This window comes from Asterias rubens, chromosome 22 (assembly GCF_902459465.1).
Source record: "Asterias rubens chromosome 22, eAstRub1.3, whole genome shotgun sequence".
Taxonomy (NCBI): domain Eukaryota; kingdom Metazoa; phylum Echinodermata; class Asteroidea; order Forcipulatida; family Asteriidae; genus Asterias; species Asterias rubens.
The window spans coordinates 3,488,452-3,508,753 of NC_047083.1; the positions used below are offsets into that span (position 1 = coordinate 3,488,452).

At 39.0% G+C, this 20,302-nt stretch overlaps 1 protein-coding gene across 7 annotated transcripts in view; it reads left to right on the forward strand.

The window, feature by feature from the left end:
• The window catches only part of LOC117305091 (soluble guanylate cyclase 88E-like), an 81,935-nt gene extending 62,956 nt beyond the window's left edge, over positions 1-18,979 (forward strand). For 5 of the 7 annotated variants that reach the window (XM_033789826.1, XM_033789828.1, XM_033789830.1 and 2 more), the window contains 9 exons: positions 2,666-2,765; positions 3,679-3,808; positions 5,481-5,627; positions 6,676-6,822; positions 8,374-8,530; positions 9,927-10,132; positions 10,634-10,770; positions 13,147-13,191; positions 16,138-18,979. In XM_033789826.1, the coding sequence (XP_033645717.1) occupies positions 2,666-2,765; positions 3,679-3,808; positions 5,481-5,627; positions 6,676-6,822; positions 8,374-8,530; positions 9,927-10,132; positions 10,634-10,770; positions 13,147-13,191; positions 16,138-16,606 (1,538 nt within the window). In that variant the 3' untranslated portion in view covers positions 16,607-18,979. The remainder of the gene's footprint in view (positions 1-2,665; positions 2,766-3,678; positions 3,809-5,480; positions 5,628-6,675; positions 6,823-8,373; positions 8,531-9,926; positions 10,133-10,633; positions 10,771-13,146; positions 13,192-16,137) is intronic. The other 2 variants (XM_033789832.1, XM_033789829.1) reach the window with 2 other exon arrangements.
• Positions 18,980-20,302: the final 1,323 nt, after the last annotated feature.

Sequence of the window (20,302 nt, forward strand, 5' to 3'; positions counted from 1 at the left end):
CGTTAAACAGAAACATCGGAAACAACTAGGGGTGTTCCGTTTAGGATGTTAGTCAGTGCTTTCTGGTCGATTCTTAGAGTGTTGGAAGAGGGTTTTCACTGTCCCGATCCTGGTAATTAATACAAAATTAAAAAACAAATACAAAAAAATAACGACAAACTGAATTGTTGTTGTCTTCTTTGCACAAGTCATGTCTTTGTACAGGCATGTTTGTTTTGTAATAAGCGAACAGAAGACAGTCTGCATCCATTTTGGTACGCAGGGTCTCAATGGGAGGTGGCAACATGGCTCCATTCTTAATTGTCTCAAAATCATTTTGGTGAGACCAGTCTGTTACAATTACCTTAAGTGTACACTGCCTTAATAAGTCTGTCCCATTACACCATTTTTAAGCGATACACGTAATGCTTATTACTATATGATTTTATTTCTTTGTATCTACAAGCTACAAGCAATTATTTGATAGGCTCTTTGATTGTTTGCAGTGTTTCAAGTGTTTACATATTAAGATACTTTTTTTTTTAAATCAATGATAAAAACGAAAAAATCGTTTTAATTATGGTATAAAAATGTACCATTACATGGTTATGTCCAGCTTCAATGTCCTACTTTAATTTCTGTTTGTCGTATTACACGGAATGACTTAGCCTGACATGGTTTTTTTTCTTCGGGGAGAAACAAAAAGCACAAACCAAAACATAATAGGTTTGTTCTTGAAGTAACAGTGTACCTCGCGTCTTGACTGTCTTTGACAGGTGTTTCAATCTCCCCATTGACGCCCTTACAGAGGGTGAAACATGCCGTTTACAAGTTGACTCGTGGTAAGAGAATCTTATGATCGCTTATCCCTTAGTGCGTAACATTTTCAATTAGCAATTGACAATTAATTAGCATATTGTTGACTTATTCTGTACGTATAAATTAAGTAGCATGGGAAGGGTCGTGTACCTGCTGGATTTTGTTCAACATTGACTGTTCCTCTGTCTTAAGGGAAGTTTTGTCTTACACAAACGGGCCTTTAGTCTTTTTGTTTAGTAATATTTTGGCAATACCCTCTCAATGCAAATATTATTTATTGTTTTACTACTTTTCTTTCCTGAAAAGTAAATTAATTACAAGGGTCGTTTTCAACAAAAATGTCAACAGCTTATACAGTGCTTTTTTCAATGTAAGTTTTGTATTTTGGTCATTAACTTGTGAAGTAATTACAAATTACATTTAAGTTGGGCTCGAAAGTCGTGACACCCGTGTCCTTCGGATGGGACGTAGAACCGTTGGTCCCGTGTTTTGTGCATGCCACGTAATGGAGTCCGGTGCACTTATAGAGAAGGGGTTCGCCCCGGTGTTCCTGGTTTGATTGGCTGTAAAGGTCTCCTTATTCAAATGTAGTCCCGCATACTTCGGAGGAATATTTATGCAGCACCAGTTACCGTCTGCAAGATCCAGACAATAGTTGTATTAATGTCATACTGAAAGATAAACCAGTAACGTTGGGACAGTATTGTGCCAGATTGTCTAATATGTTGGTTAAACATTGTTATTAGTGTGGTTCGTTGTGTCAAACATGACTTAATTAAAACCTATTTGCATGAACTCCATAACATCCAAACATCATTTTAGCAAGGACGTTGCTGTGCGTTTTAATTTGATGATTCATAAAATTAATTATACACTAAGCACTTAAGTCTGTTGAAGTTAAAGTTAAACCGGTTTTGAATTTGAGTGCATCGCCACAAGGACGACCGAACGGTGACTGACCCAGGCTTAGTAGCATTTACAGCAGGCCTGGAATTTCACGGAGGTCACCCCAAAAATCATTTCAAAATTTTCCCAGTCAGTTTCCCTTGTGGTTTATATTAAATTAAATCTGATAGATGTAATTTTTTTCAATTTAATGCTTAGGGTTTACTCTTAAATCTTAAAATGGATTGGTCCCTAATTACACTCCTTTTGATTAATTTTTAAATCCCTCCCATATAGAGTGTCAGATTGCGGCTACAGCTAGGGATACGGCTACGGATTAAGGCGTCGTCACGAGTTGAGGTATAGGACATCCTTAACAACACCCTTGGCAACAGTCGTAGCCGTAGCTGTAGCCGACAATCCGGAATTGGCCTTAGGATCGACCAACGGTGACCGAATCAGAAACGCTGACCTAAATACTTGGACTTTTTGGCCCAATGCATGGGTCAAGCTTTGGTGCCGTTTAGTTCGAATCTGATCATGGTATATTCCAAACTACCGTTATAAATTGTAAATATATTTTGGCCATACATTCTTTCATAGCCCTCTTGCAAGTAAATAGTATTCACTCAATATAACAACCATTGTAGCGTAGCTTCTAAGGCAAGAACTCCGTTATTACGCGCTTGGTCAATTCTATAAAAGTATCGTAATACAACTCGTCATGTAAACCCGGGTACCTATAGGTAAACAGCCCAAACAACGGTGCGTTTTGGTGGTCGTAAACAGTTAAAATGAATCGGTAATTGGTTAGTCACTGACCAATGATCGAAACAGTTATTGGCGGTCATTTACTGGGAAGCCGTCGGCATGACAAGTCTTGACTCGAAGCTTATTGTGAGATACCAGACTATGACAAGTGGTTCATGGTTGTTATGGGATACATATTAACATTGAGTTTGTTACAATTTTATGGCAACAGAAATCATTGCTGAGGACTTCCATCCACGGAGACTGCGCTTGAAGGGTCAGATGAAACACGTACCTGAATGGGACGCCTATATATTCCTTGCTACTCCTTTGTAAGTATGTTGGAAGTTTAAAGGAACCGGACCCTATTGGTTGATTCTCAAAATAATTTTCGGCATAAAAACTGACTTGGTAACGATCAAAGAAGGGCTGTTGTTGGTAATAACACATTGTGAGAAACGGCTCCCTATGAAGAAACGTAGTTTTATAAGGAACTAAAGTAAATTCTGACTTAGTGAGTGAAAGAGTTCACCTTCGTAAAGTTGGGAGTTAGTGCTTTCTGCTCTACCTGCCAGGCTTGTGACGAATTATGCCCAGACCTACATCCGTATGGACTGTGAAGGTGTAGCCCCGTTCAGCCCCAGGAGTAGATGGCAACTGTCACCAGGAACATAGTTGAATTCTAGCCCACACCTTGAAGTGGCCTTTCACGCCTTGTTGTGTGTCTGGGGACTTGCATAAAAGGAAAAAACTATTAAAAAAACAACACGTATTCGCCCAAACTCATTCAAGCACGATCTGGTCAATCATTAAATTAATAGTTTGTGATTATGTAATACAATTACATTTTGAGAATGGTCAAAATGCATTCTTGAGTACAACTATTCATGAAATAGAATGACTCAAACTATTAAATGAGAAAAACAACGAAATAATGTGTCGAAAATGTGTACAAATTGAATATTTTATTACCTACCTAAAAAGAAACCCTAGTTGAAGTGGATTTGGGTCATTCCTAAATTCGCATGATGCTAATTAATTGAATGCTTGCTTACCGAAATAAGCTGGATAAACCTATATTATTGTCTTTACATCAATGCAAACACCTCACCCATATCTCCTATCCAAAAATTTGAATCCGCACGAGACCTACAAGCAATATTTTGTGATCAACTCTTTTGTTTATTTGCCAGAAATTCACATTAATAACTTGTTGTTGTGTGTATTTGTCTGTCTCTTGCATAGCATGCCGAACTTAGACGCAATGTTTCAAACAGGGTTGTACATAAACGACCTGAGTATGCACGACTCGAGCAGAGACCTCGTCTTAGCTGGTACTCAGCAGTCAGCGGAACTCAAGCTAGCTTTGGATCAGGTAAAATATCATTGTTCATATAGGGTGCGTTCGTTTAGCTTCCCTGGGTCGACCCCCGGTACGGTGTGTGGCGTTTTCTTTTTTCCAGGACGAACGTGTGCAGATAATTACCCACGTTCGTCCTAGAAAATAAAAACCGCCACACACCGGGGTCGACACAGGGAAGCTAAACGAATGCACCCAACCATATTTTTGGTTGATGGTACTTTGTACTTGATTGGTTTCCTCTAGTGCATCTTGACTTCCATGCAAAATCGCACAAAAGTCGACCATAGTCAATTCAATTTCAATTTGGTTCATTTTAATAAGTTCATCACCACGATCTCTGTGTACCCGTGATCTTTGTGGAAACTGAGCTATCTAGCCCTATGCCATTGATTCTCTACTGGCACAAAGGAAGGAGAGAAAGTTAAGTTTGTAGAGCGTAAGCATAGACCTTATCGCAAATACCAATGCGCAAGCGCAGACTGTTGAATGAGGTGCATTGTGGGATATATATGGATCAAATTTGGATACCAGCAAGACCACAATGCACCTAATTCCAAGCTTTACGCGCGCGCCCCGGTATTTGCGAAAAGGTCTATGTACACCCGAGGTCATTGGTTCTAATCCCGCTTTAGAAACATTTAGTTTGTTACACCTACATGGTATCTCAAAAAAAACTGTACACTTTAGAAAATCGCTGCCGAATAAAAAATAAAAAATTGTGGGTGAAAAGGTTTATATGTATGGATAGCTTATGGACTCAACTTTCATATGACACCAACAAGTCCGAAAGTACTTCATGCTTGGGTGAGCACCGCTCACTTTTGTAAAGGGTATGCAAATTAGGCTGCGCAGGAATTATGCTTCACTTTGTGAGAGGTATGTCCTTTGTAGCTTACACAATGGACCGATCCGGCCTATCAATCAAACTGTGCGCCATCACCCATTATTAACCAATCTCAGCAATGATTGTGGTCGGACAAACTCGGTCATGCGTGCGCGTATTATTTGGCACGCGCGGCAGAATCGTGCAGAATGTCAATGGGAGTGCTTGTACACGTTTCTTGCTCACGTGCGCGGTGGGCGGAGCTTAGTGGAAAGCCGGAACGGCCCATTGAGGGTGATATGATAAATTCATGATCAATTGCGATCAGTTTGGGTTTGCTGAGTGAATTTTTGATTAAAGGCAGTGGACACTAGTGGTAACTGCTCAAACAAATTATTAGCATTAAACCTTTCTTGGTGACGAGTAATGGGGAGAGGTTGATGGTATAAAACATTGTGAGAAACAGCTCCCTCTGAAGTGCCATAGTTTTCGAGAAAGAAGAAATTTTCCACGAATTTGATTTCAAGACCTCAGATTTAGAACTTGAGGTCTCGAAATCAACCATCTAAACGTACACAACTTCAGGTGACAAGGGTGTTTTTTTCTTTCATTATTATCTCGCAAGTTCGCAAGTTATTTTATGCATATGTTGAAATACACCAACTGTGAAGGCTAGTCTTTGACAATTACCAATAGAATAGTGTCCACTGCCTTTAAACCATTAATTGTTTATGCATGAATACATTTGGTAATTCAGCAACTTTCTGTGGTTTTGAACGATTCGAGATAATGACAACTATTTTTCAGACTGACCAATCAGCGGTGATTATTATATTTGACCGACATTTTTAATTATTACAGGAGTTGCAAAAGAGTGCCCAGTTAGAACAGAGCATGCGCAAACTTGACCAGGAGATGAAACGTACAGACTCTCTGCTATACCAGATGATACCCAAAGCTGTCGCTGATAAACTAAGGAGAGGGGAACCAGCGACAAGCACATGTGAGGTATGTACTTGTTTCACACCCAGCTGACATAGACCTTTTTGCAAATACCAGTGCGCAAGCGCAGACTGTTGAATGAGGTGCATTGTGGGATAGATATTGATCAAATTTGATCACCAGCTAGACCACAATGCACCTAACTCCAAGCTTTACGCACGCGCCCCAGTATTTGTGAAAAAGTCTATTGCTAAACACATTGCATACGGTAGAGCGCAACTTATAGATTAGTGACTATTGTTGCGTGTCATGTCGTGTGTTTCTGACCGTCAGAGTGTTTGTTCGAGACCCGATCTTGGCACTTGTGTCCTTAAGCAAGAAACTTTATAAGAGGACAGACAGCACAGATTAATTGTGTTTTGCTATCAAAACAGTTGCCGGAAGTGTAAGTACTTTATGTTATCCACCTAATAATCATAGACTAACACAGTCGCCATTTCGGACACGGCCTGACATTACCGAGCAAAATTCAGGATTTCCCTGCTAAGTATGCTGCCACCTAGCAACTACTTGTTGAATCGGTGCAAAGGATGTGGCAATTGGATGATACCATTAGAGAACACAAGGGAGTCCTCACAAGTTTGAAAATGAAGCTCTGGTTTTCTGGTCAAGGATAAATACATTGTTCACAAACGCTCTAATCTAGAGCCAAACTAGAAGAGAGAAGACAATGAAGAAATTGTTCAGTTTTATATGTGGGAGGAAAACCCCAGGGAATCGTTCCAGGAAAACCCACGCAGTCAAGTCAGGGACTGAAAAACCCCATCCACATAGTGCCCCTTGGTGAGATTCGAACCGGGATCCGAGAAGTGGAAGGTGAGGCAAGACACCAACCACTACACCAACTCAACCGCCAAGTTAGACCCTAACAAGACCCATTTACTTGGAGGGGGCTGTAATCATTTTGTTCTCCCCAAAGTTTGTCACTATCGGTCGACTTCTGGGGCCCTATAGGACGACCAATAATGAGCAATTTTGGGGGAGAGAGAGTAAAGCGCCCCAGAACTGGTTGTAACACTAACTCACGAATGTGCTTTTGTTGTTTCCTCTCCAGGTTTTTAAAGATGTGACAATCTTGTTCAGTGATGTTGTTGGATTTACTGAGATCTGTTCACGTATCGAGCCAATGCAGGTTGTGGCCATGCTTAACGGCATGTACACCAAGTTTGACCAACTTAGCGAAGCGCATGAAGTTTACAAGGTGATTTTCTTTTAAACCCCCTGCGATGCCCCAGCCCTCTCGGATATACACCAGTAACATGACGTACTGCAGTTTGCAATCCAATAGGAGACTTTCCAACGCTAGGCGGCAGCAGACATACCGGGTAAATTTCCATTGTTTACGTAGTTCTGAACATGCGCATAATTCTGAGAACAATGGATTTACCCGGTAAGTCTGCTGCCCTCTATCGTCCCAGAAAGTCTCCCATTGGGATAACGATAATACCTCAACCACATTGTTGATTTCAAACATTTCCAGACAATGTACTGATAACTTGCAAAACAAAATCAACACAAAAACCATGTTTGTATTTTTTTTTTTCCTATGCTCATTTTGCTAAAAGCTGAACGAATAATAAACTAAATGTGTTTTTGGTCTACTGGCTGCAAACCGGTGAACCAGGAGGGTTAAATACTCACTTGAGTGAAACAAGCCGCTTCAAAATCAAAAATAACGATTGCTTACCAAGTTTCTAACAGAGACTTTTACGGAGGGACTGTATTCATTGTTTGAGAAAGTCACTAAAAAATACTTGTACAAAGTCGTGTGGTCTGTGCACTGTTCTACAATATTTTAATAATCACTGTGGACGCATGTTAGTACACAAAGTGTTGTTTTCATGTTCATCTTCTATTTTGAGCTCGATTCAACACTTTGGAAGAAGTCACAATATTGTGTGTTAAACGCTACATAGGAAGTGTGGACCTAAGAAAAGCAGAGGGTCACATCAATGTCAAAACCTGACACACTCTGTGGAGTTGAACACGTCCATACAGTGTTTGTACAGTGTTAACGAATGCATTTTGTTTTTAAGTGTACAGAACAAAAGAGAGCTGTGTCTGTTTATATGAAGTTGTGCGCATTCAAACAGAAGAACTAAAACAAAACGGGACAATAATAATGTTCCTTTTTGGGAAAAGGTTACCAGTTGTGAAATACGTTTACAAAACCAACTTATTGAGCTGTTGCCCTAAAGTTGAATTGCAAACAGAAGAGGGACATAGTCAAAATGCTAATGGAACTACTTTGCTTAAAGCCATTGGACCCGTTCGGTACAGAAACAAAAAGTTCACAGATTTACAAATAACTTACAGGGTTTACAGAAGGTAGTGGTGAAAGACTTCCCTTGAAATATTATTCCATGAAATGCTTTGCTTTTTGAGAAAACAGTAAAACAATATCAATTCTCGTTAGCGAGAATTACGGATTTATTTTAAACACATGTCATGACACGGCGAAACGCGCGGATACACGGGTGGGTTTTCCCGTTATTTTCTCTAGACTCCGATGACCGATTGAGCCTAAATTTTCACAGGTTTGTTATTTGATATAGAAGTTGTGATACACGAAGTGTGGGCCTTGGACAACACTGTTAACCGAAAGTGTCCAATGGCTTTAATAGATTTGTTGTTTGAGAACTTGTTTTGCTCTTCTATAGAATAATGTTACCGCAAACGAATTTTATTTTGACATCTCCAATCTAATTGTTCAAATTATATTGTTAGATTTTTGTTTTTGGTCTTGTTTAAGGTTGAGACTATAGGCGATGCATACATGATCATGTCAGGCGCACCAGTGATGACAAAGTACCATGCAGTCCGGGTAGCCGAGATGGCTATGGCGATGAAGAGAGATATAAGCTTACTGCGTGACCCATCCACTGGAACACCACTACAAATACGCATCGGTTAGTATGTGAGGAAGACGTAGTTATATACTTGTCAAGCAGCCGATTTCACGACACGCTAGGATTAAACCTATCTCGAGTTAGGACGAGTATCCCGTCCTAACATAAAATGGATACGGAAATCAACTCTTACTAAGTATAGGATTAAAGGCAGTGGACACTATTGGTAATTGTCAAAGACTAGCCTTCACAAGTGGCTACCTCAACATATGCATAAAATAACAAACTTGTGAAAATTTGAGCTCAATCGGTCATTGAACTTGCGAGATATTACTGAAAGAAAAAGACACCATTGTCACAGTGTGCGTTTAGATGGTTGATTTCAAGACCTAAAATTCTAAATCTGAGGTCTCGAAATCAAATTCGTGAAAAATTACTTCTTTCTCGAAAACTAAAGCACTTCAGAGGGAGCCGTTTCTCACAATGTTTTATACTATTAACCTCTCCCCATTACTCGTCACCAAGAAAGGTTTTATGCTAATAATTATTTTGAGTAATTACCAATAGTGTCCACTGCCTTTAACAATAATTCTAAGTTTGGAAGGGTTTGGTGAAGTCGACGGCTGGCACTGATCTTACATGGTTGAATTTCACAAAGAGTTAAGACTAGTCTCATCCCGAGTTAGGACGAGTTACTCGACAAATAATGTGTTTAATAGGTAAAGTGTTGAGAAACAGTGTGTTAAATGCTGTCAAACTTTGAACAATAAAAATCGACTGCAAACAAATAACAAATTTATCATACAAAAAGATAGTTCCTTTTCGTTTCGGTTAATTTGACACCAGGGACCAAATCATTGAGGTTACCAGCCAAACTGCCATGTCACAAGTTCCGTTTGTGATTGGTATGTTTAGCAGAGACTTATTAATCAATATGTTCTGCTTAAACAGCTACCTGAGCGGAATGTTTTCAACGGAAATGGTATTTTAACTTGTTTATAATGCACCTGTTCACCATTTTAATGTAATTTTGATATTTGTACACTTCTGAATTTTTCGTAATTATCGACTAAAAAATCAGGCCCCAACCTAAAGGTTTTGAAGAACTAAAAACACTTCTGCCGTTGAGAGCGCGCGTCAAAGGACAATGCCGCTGACGTCATCTCTGGGAGCTTGCTTTGTTATGCCTCCACGCTGCAACAAAGCAGCTTTACAAATTCGGAGCTCCCAGAGATGACGTTTTAAGAGTGATTACGTAAAAGGGCTTTTCGCAAATCTCTCAGAAAAGCGCTGGATAAGGGCATTCAAAATGATTGTTTTTTTACTAAGCATGAATTTTTTGCTTAAGCAAAATTTTTTGCTTAAGCAGCTCTATGAAATTGGGCCCTGGTCTATGACTATTACCAAAGGTGTCGAGTGCCATTCAATGTGAACTTCACGATTATGTTGTCTTTAGGTATGCACTCAGGAATGGTGGTTGCTGGTGTGGTCGGCCTGAAGATGCCAAGGTATTGCCTGTTTGGGGACACGGTGAATACTGCGTCTCGAATGGAGTCTACGGGACAAGCCATGAGGATACATCTCAGTGAGGGCACACGGCAATACTTACGGGAATGGCCTTTCTATATCCTACAAGAACGGGCAGTGAAGTGTGAAGTCAAGGTATGTAGTCTGTGTTTCAAGAAGTTTGTTAAAAGGGTATAGTGCACCATACCGATGTGGGAAAGCAAGAACACAGAGACAGGCGACAACAACAGCAACAACAATTATCAACTTAAAAAAAGAAGTAGCGGAATAAGACAACAGCGATACTGTATTGACAACCACATAAACAAAAAAACAACAACCACAACATCAACACAAACAACACCAATATTCTTCAGTTATTCATACAAGTGGAACAGCAACAACAACAACAACGTCAACACCAACAACAACAACAATAAAACAAACAGCAAAAACAACAACAACAACAACAAGTACAACAGCAACAACAACAGCCAAAAGGTCAATGACCCCCAAACATATAAATACAAAAAATATGTTAACTTTCAGACTCTTGCATACCCGCTGATAATGCCGCTGCTGTAGCCGAAGTTTTCGTTTCGAACAAGGCCATCTATCCTTTTCCATTGAACCCAATATTTTGTACTCTGTTTCCAGGGGAAAGGAATGATGAAGACCTACTTCCTAATGGGGAAGGAGGCGGTAGATGAATCCGAGTTGCCTTTCACTATTCGTGGGTCTGCAGAAAACGCCTCCAGAAGCTCACTTAACTCGTCCATGGAGTCACTCCGAAGGTACTCATAACGTTTCTGCATTATCCTTTGACTCAGTCAGCCAATGTTAGATTTGAATGTTTTTGGTACAATGACGTGCTTGATTACAACTTGCCACTTAAAGGCAGTGGACACTATTGGTAATTGTCAAAGACTAGCCTTCACAGTTGGTGTATCTCAACATATGCATAAAAAAACAAACCTGTGAAAATTTGAGCTCAACCGGTCATCAAAGTTGCGAGATAATAATGAAAAAAGAAAACACTCTTGTCACACGAAGTTGTGTGCGTTTAGATGGTTGATTTCGAGACCTCAAGTTCTAAACTTGCGGTCTCGAAATCAAATTCGTGGAAAATTACTTCTTTCTCCAAAACTATGGCACTTCAGAGGGAGCCATTTCTCACAATGTTTTATACCACCAACCCTCTCCCCATTACTTGTCACCAAGAAAGGTTTTATGCTAATAGTTATTTTGAGTAATTACCAATAGTGTCCACTGCCTTTAAACTTGAATCCCTCAGACTATCGACAGTTTCTATGTCACATGATTAGGGGCAAACTTTTGCTGTGTATACGTATTGGAGACAGTGAACCAGTGAACACCCATATATGATTCTGAATGATTGTGTATGACACAATGGTACCAGCGTTTGCTCATCTGGAGGTTGCTGTACAAAAGCTTGCCCAGAACCAGCTGACAAAACAACTGTCTCTATAAGCGGTACATTGTGACCGGTGTCAGGACACTTCGTACCTTTGCCACTTCGTACCCTGGACACTTCGTACCTTTTGAAGGTACGAAGTGTCTTTGGACACTTTGTACCTTGGACACTTCGTACCTTCCCTTGAGACACTTCGTACCTTCCCGTGAGACACTTCGTACCTTCTCACGAGACACTTCGTACCTTCAGACGAGACACTTCGTACGGTACGAAGTGTCCCGAAGGTACGAAGTGTCCAGGGTACGAAGTGGCAAAGGTACGAAGTGTCCGACATCCTTGTGACCAAGCAAGTCATTTTCCAGACATTATTCAAATAAGTCGCAAAGGCTTCTCGTTTGATTCTCCTGGTTTGTGTATCCTGTTATTTTGTTCATTCAGTGTGTAATACAAAGTTTATTTCTCGACGCAATTAATATCCCCAAGCTACACACGTGATTTGGCTTTACAGATATGTCATGCTAGGCAAATATTTGTGCTTAGCAGCTCTATGAAATTGGGTCCAAGTGGCACTGCATGTTTTCACCCATAAACCGAATAAGGCCGCCCTCAAGTGGCCAAGTGTTACTAGGTTGTTTTTACATTGCTATGGCATTATTAGACCACAGGTTTGTACTTTTCAGCAGTAGCTACCAGGTGCCCCCACCCACATCCCCCCTACCCAGTCTCCCTTATGCCACTCGGCAAATTTGTAAGCCATAGCTGAATCGGTTAAATGTCTGTTGCATTTTTTCACAAATTTCCGTTGTGAGTCACTTCACCATACGGTAATGCACAAACTGAACTTTCGATGTCACTTTAACTTGATCTGTATTTATTAGACCTCTTAAATCGAAGTGACCTGTGGGTATTTACACATTTTCAGAAACTTGTTTTTTTTCTTTTTCGAAATTTCTGTGTTTGATGTGTGTTTAACGCATTTAATCATGATCATTTTAATATTTCATGAACTCACAATAGAATGGTCAACGTTTTACAGGGTTACCTTGCATTAAGAAATAGGCCAGCCGTCGATTTCACAAAACGCTAAGATTAATCTTATCTCGAGTGACTCGTCCTAACTTAGGTTAATCTTAAGGTGTATATGCTACAGCGCTGGGCTAGGACGCGTTCTATGTCTAAAGATTAATCATAAGTTTGAACTCGACGGCTGGGCTATTCAGCAGCCCTAGTCTGTTGTTCATGATTCACAGCGTAAAAGAAAAGAAAGAAGCAAAAGATAACAGGTGTGAGTTGCTGGGCAAAAAAAAGATGTGTTATTTAAGCCAATTTCTATATTAATGCAGCTTTCCACTAAGACTGTCAAGTAATTTATGAAACTAAATTTTGTGTACCTTTAAAACTTTTGAATAGATTTTAAGGTCTGGTACAATGACTTGCTTCAGGCACAACTTAGTGCTTACCATAGAGCACCACCAGAGTGCACCCATCTAACTTGGTCAGCCCATAACCGTTGGAGCTTCGCGTTACGCGGTAGAAAGTCCAACAAAGTTCATTCACCATTTTCTGTTATTACGCTTCACGCCCCCACCCCCCCCCCCCCAACCCCACCCCCACCCCACCCCCACCCCACCCATCCCCCCCCTCCCCGCTTGGAAAATCCTGTTGAGATACATCAGACAACATGTTGTTTGCAAACATTATGTGATGTTCTATTATGATTTATGTTTGGATACAGTTTTTCAGGCGTATTAACTGCTTCAATGCCTCACCCCGACGTAAGGTCTGTGTACTATGGTTATATCAACTCAAACGTTGTAGTATAGTTATGTGTGCCATAAGCGCTTCCATCATGAGACTTCAGTCATAAATTCTGGTATTCGTTTCGTTTTACCACTAACTCTGCTAACCCATGTTGATTAATCATTGGTTGTCGTCATTGTGTCATAATAAACTCTGCTAACCATTTGTGTTCATCATAAACTGGTTATCGTCGTCATTGTTTCGCATAAACTTTGTTACTCTTTGTGGTTAATCATAAACTGGTTATCCCCATTGTGTCACATACACTCTGCTAACCATTTTGGTTAATCATAAACTGCTTATCGTCAGTGTATCACATAAGCTCTGTTAACCTTTTTGGTTCTTCATAATCGTCACTCTGCCGCGTTAAAGGATTTGGGTACTTTTTCAAAATGTCCATAGATTTACATAAAACTTACAGGGTTTGAAGATAATGATAGTGGAAAGCGTCCCTTCAAATATTACTTACTGGGGTGCTGAAGTTTTTGAGAAATGAGTAAAACAATGTCATGAAAATACGTTTGTAAATGATTAAAATAGTTTTCGTCTCATGAGACGAAAATTATTTTCATGACATTGTTGTACTCATTTCCCCCAAAACTACAGCACCTTTGCACGTATTATTTTCAGGGAAGCTTTCTACTATCATTATCTTCAAACTGTGTAAGTTTAGTGTAAATCTGTGGACATTGTGTTTTCTGTCCTACAAAAGTTGCATACACCCTTTAAATCTCGTTAATCATAGTTTGCTAATCGTTATTTTGCCGCATTAACTCTGCCACAATAATCCTGCTTACTATCTGGACAATCATAAACTGGTTCTCGTCACTGTGTCACATAAACTCTGCTAACTGATTGGTTAATCATAAGCTACCAGTCGTTCTTCTGCCGCATGAAATCTACTGACCAATTTTGGTCAGTCATAAACTGCTTATCGTTCTTGTGCCACATTAACTCTGCCCAACATTTCGGCTTAAACCATAAACTGCTTATCGTCTTTGTATCACATAAACTCTGCTAACCATATTTTAGTTAGTCATAAACTGATTATCACCGGTTTATCATAAACTGGTTATCGTCATTGTGTCACATAAACTGGTTATCGTAATTGTGTCACATAAACTCTGCTATAACCATGTTGGTTAATCATAAACTGGTTATCGTCATTGTGTCACATAAACTGGTTATCGTAATTGTGTCACATAAACTCTCTTATAACCATGTTGGTTAATCATAAACTGGTTATCGTCATTGTGTCACATAAACTGGTGATCGTAATTGTGTCACATAAACTCTGCTTACCATCTTTTGGTGAATTATAAACTGTTTATCACCGGTTGATCATAAACTGGTTATCGTCATTGTGTCACAAAAACTGGTTATCGTAAATGTGTCACATAAACTCTGCTAACCTAATTTTGGTTAATTATAAACTGTTTATCACCGGTTGATCATAAACTGGTTACAATCGTCATTGTGACACATAAACTGGTTATCGTAATTGTGTCACATAACTCTGCTATTAACCATGTTGGTTAATCATAAACTGGTTATCGTCATTGTGTCACATAAACTGGTGATCGTAATTGTGTCACATAAACTCTGCTTACCATCTTTTGGTGAATTATAAACTGTTTATCACCGGTTGATCATAAACTGGTTATCGTCATTGTGTCACAAAAACTGGTTATCGTAAATGTGTCACATAAACTCTGCTAACCTAATTTTGGTTAATTATAAACTGTTTATCACCGGTTGATCATAAACTGGTTACAATCGTCATTGTGACACATAAACTGGTTATCTTAATTGTGTCACATAACTCTGCTATTAACCATATTGGTTAATCATAAACTGGTTATCGTCATTGTGCCACATTAACTCAGCTGTTGTTTGATAACATTTGTATAGCTGAAACTTCTGCTGTGTTATGCCCATTTGTTGCTGTTTTCTCATTGTTTCTGGTAACGTTAGCGATTAACCACATTGTTGCTTGACAGTGAAGTTAGTTTGATCTTTGATATTCACACAATGGTTGTACAGCAAATATCGATGTTGCTTTTTAGATATTGGATATTGGACACTCCCGTACGTTTCTACAGTGAATGTTCATTTGTACATTGATCGTGGATGTTGGACATTACCACAGGTCTCTACAGTGAATGTTTACCTTGTACATCGTAATTGGATGTTGGACAATTATCTAAAAAAAAAAACATCGGTATTTGCTGTACTATCATAATAATAATGTCCAACATCCAATAACCAACTAACTTTACTGTCATCAACTATGCCGTGCTTCATTCTATACACTCGGTCTTCTTACGCATTCATAGTGTCAAACTCATCTTCTTTTGCTCAAAGTTTTCTCGATGTTACACTCTAGCTGTATGCAAAACTGTAACATTAATTCCCTGGCCATTAGGACACTACCATTCCTATAATCTTTCTCAGCTCCCTGGCACTCCAAAGGCTTCCAAGCACAATAACAACATCTATTCTCGCAGCTTACCAATATGTGCCCTGTTGTTAAGTTGGCATGTTGAGTAAGACAAAAGCATCTTGCCTATAGAACACAAGTGTCACGACTGGGATTCGAACCCATATCCCGATGCCTTAACCATTACAACTTGAACTCGATGCTGTTCCCCGCTCAGCCACGGCACCATTTCTAATTGTTCGGGATTTTTAAAGGCACAGGGGTCGATTTCACAAAGAGTTAGGACTCGTCTTATCTCGAGTTAGGACGAGTTACTCGTCCTAACTCGAGATAAGACGAGTCCTAACTCTTTGTGAAATCGACGGCTGATCTTTGACAATTACCAAAGGTATCCAGTGTCTTTAAACACAATTAAGTTTGAAATAACTGAAAGCAAACGATTACATTTGAAGTGACTGAAAGCAACCGATGTGTTTCTTTTTGCAGCACAATGAGTAGGGGTGGGGTGATAGATGGTGGACTACCACGCAGAGGTTCGCTTACCTACACCCCGGTGGGACTAGAGACCGACCGCTCAGTCACCCCGGTTAACCAAGTACATAGCCCCAACACCTTAGAGGCACCCAAATCACACTCCTCCAGGCTGAAAACAAACACCGCCCTCAATGTCAACAACTCACGAGGAAGTTCTGACGTCATCCACGATATACCGTCGTTCAAGATAAAAGAGGACACGAAGGGCCCGATCGAGGGTAAAGTGAATAATAATTTATTCGAAGGGGTTAGAAAACATGACGCTACGGGAGTTGAGATGAAATCAGCCAATGAGATGGGCGGAGAGGGTGTGGACGACCTCAAGTCTAATGTGAAAAGGGGAAACATGTCGACGGACACCCATGTAAGTGGTTCTAGCAACTCGAATGTACCGCACAGTACAACGTGTGTTATAATCTAGCGGGGTAACAATCAAAGCATTCAATATACACCATGAAAGTCCCCGTACGGGAATTGAACATATTTTGGTAAAGTTGTTTACCTACGTACTTTGCTTCGACGTGTGTGAATGACACGGAAATGGCAGATGGTGTATAGCGAATCTTCTAAAGTGTAAAATTATACATGAGTGTGTGTGTGTGTGTGAACAACAGTGCCACATTGTTAAGACCATCCTATAACTCGCAGTGCACACACACGCGCGTCTCCTGACCGCCACTTTGTTTGTCAAGACTTGCACAAAAATAATGGACTGCGCAAGAAGGCAAAAAAATGATAAGCCTCGCTACCATGGGCAGCGCGCCGTATCGATACCTCTCGTCATGATCGAGCAAGGCAGGCTTAGCAAAAAAAATGGCGTGGCGAGATCGATCACTCCTAGGAACGAGGTTGGAAAATGATAGACGCGCATTGTTCGGAGGTGCGTAAACACTGGGACCATCCTTTTTTGCACGTTTTGACACGAAAAATGGCGGACACGAGACGCGCATGTCTGTGGGCTACGCGTTGTTAATAGTGTATTTTGAAAGTCTTTTAAAAATACTTTATCAGAATAAGGCAAACCTTATTCTCGTATTCACGGTCTACCGTAATTTTAACTCTTCTTTATATTATACACACTTGCGGTAATTAATATCAGTTTGTATGCAATGCAAGTTTACAATATTAAATTATTGTTTGAATGTGTACGCATATTACTTTTTTTTCATAAAAGTATCCGTCTGTTTGAACGGCCATTTCGAACTGTAAAGATATATGGGCTCTTTACCACCATTTTTGTTAATGTGTTAAAATGGAAAAAAAATTAAGTATGTTGTACTCAGAAATCAGAGGCTGAGAAGACTTTTCTGAGGTAGAAATCCTTTAAGTAAAAACATCAACGCACAAATTGAATAAATATCATCCTTTTTACTTCACCGCCCCCAGTGTTTAAGTTGTACATGCTGACATGCTTGTTAGTTACTAAACAATAATTATGTGACCAAGGGTCGATTTCACAAAAATTAAGGATTAGTCCTTACTTAGGCTAGTCCGAAGTTCGGGTTACTCGTCCTAACTCGAGATAAGACCAGTCATGTGGAATCCACCCATGGATATTCAAACTGTACCCTGATTGCCAGATTGATGTATACCCTGGAAACCCACGCAGTCAAGACAGGGACTGGAAACTCAATCCACGTAGTGCCCCCGGTGAGATTTGAACCATGGTCCTGAAGGGGAGGAAAAAAACAACCTCAACAAGTTTTTATTTATTTATATTAAGCTACAATATTAAAACACAGACTTATTGAAACAGTATAGCGCTCATCTAAAACCATGGGGCTGTGTGCTTTAAAATAAAATTTAGACAAATTGATTGATGGTTAACAAAATGCCTGATGAAGCAGGGTAAATTTAAACGATCAAATGGTTAAGACTAGTCCGATAAAGTATTATTAGAAATTGTTACTACACAAAGTAAGTGGTATCACTAAACAGAAGAATTGGTGGCCAGTTTGAATGAAAATGCTTGGCGGCCAGCTTTGAACGAAATAATAAAGTAAAAACAAAAGCCATCATCCTCCTTTTTTTTTTTTGAAAAACCTGGACAATCGTATTTTTCTTTACATCGCAACTGAACATGGAGCCAGGTTTTAAACTGAACGAATTGTTGTAGAAACTTTCCCTCCGAAAACCCACACAAGAATGGTAGCATTTCCCTGGTCACATAGCAAATTAAATTTATTTTTAAAATTAAATTGACCGTTTTACACTTGCTTTGTCACAATGGTAGCATTTCCCTGGTCACATAGCAAATTAAATTTATTTTTAAAATTAAATTGACCGTTTTACACTTGCTTTGTCACAATGGTAGCATTTCCCTGGTCACATAGCAAATTAAATTTATTTTTAAAATTAAATTGACCGTTTTACACTTGCTTTGTCACAATGGTAGCATTTCCCTGGTCACATAGCAAATTAAATTTATTTTTAAAATTAAATTGACCGTTTTACACTTGCTTTGTCACAATGGTAGCATTTCCCTGGTCACATAGCAAATTAAATTTATTTTTAAAATTAAATTGACCGTTTTACACTTGCTTTGTCACAATGGTAGCATTTCCCTGGTCACATAGCAAATTAAATTTATTTTTAAAATTAAATTGACCGTTTTACACTTGCTTTGTCACAATGGTAGCATTTCCCTGGTCACATAGCAAATTAAATTTATTTTTAAAATTAAATTGACCGTTTTACACTTGCTTTGTCACAATGGTAGCATTTCCCTGGTCACATAGCAAATTAAATTTATTTTTAAAATTAAATTGACCGTTTTACACTTGCTTTGTCACAATGGTAGCATTTCCCTGGTCACATAGCAAATTAAATTTATTTTTAAAATTAAATTGACCGTTTTACACTTGCTTTGTCACAAAAAATTGTTTTGCACCTTAGATGTACTTACGTGTACACTGTACATACATAAACGACACGACGTCTTTATCTACATATGGATCTAACGAAGAACGATTTGATATAAGTAGCAATTTCTTAGCATAATAAAATCTGCACGCCACGCTTTCAGTTTTGCAAGACTCAAATTAATGCTTTTTGTATTTTTTCATTGTTTTGTGGCACTTAAAGGCAGTGGACACTTTTGGTAATTACTCAAAATAATTGGCATAAAACCTTACTTGCTGACGAGTAATGGGGAGAGGTTGATGGTATAAAACATTGTGAGAAACGGCTCCCTCTGAAGTGCTATAGTTTTAGAGAAAGACGTAATTTTCACGAGTTTGATTTCGATAACTCAGATTTATAACTTGAGGTCTCGAAATCAACCATCTAAACGCACACAACTTCGTGTGACAAGGGTGTTTTTCTTTCATTATTATCTCGCAAGTTCAATGACCGATTGAGCTCAAGTTTTCACAGGTTTGTTATTTGTTGCTTATGTTGAGATACACTAACTGTGAAGGCTAGTCTTTGACAATTACCAATAGTGTCCACTGCCTTTAAGGAATTGCAAATACAATAAAAAATAAAAGATACAAATAATAGACCTATTAATAAAAATTGAACATGCACACAATCCTCATATTATGCACTTAATTACATGAATGATAACATTGCAATTCCATGAGCGCTTTGTATTTCGATTGCATGATTGATTGATAATAATAGTAGCTTCTTAAAGATCTAATCGAAAGTCGTTGTTTTGCTGAATTCCTTTTTAAAATGTGTTCAACCAATAAGACAAATTTAGTCATATGAGTCTAACTAGATTTTAATTGTGCAAACAAACAACAATCACGTCGAATACATTTATCCATTGCTTTTTTGAAAGATACGTGGAAAGCTCCTTTAACGTCATCACTCATATTACGTCACACGATATGAACGGTAACAATGACGTAACAATACAAATCCATCGTAAACACGCAAGACGATCGCCTTCTTATATGTGAAATTGCATACCTTAGCAAATGTATCTGCTACAATACGCACGAACAGTTTGCTTTTGTTAAGCAGCACTATGAAATTTGGCCGTTTACTCAAGGACCCAAAATACAACAAATGTGATTTATAAAAAATAAACGACGTTATTGGAGACGTATTAATTATTATTGTTCGATGCGTGTGTTAGGAAGAGTTTGGATTCAGTTTTAAGTTTGAC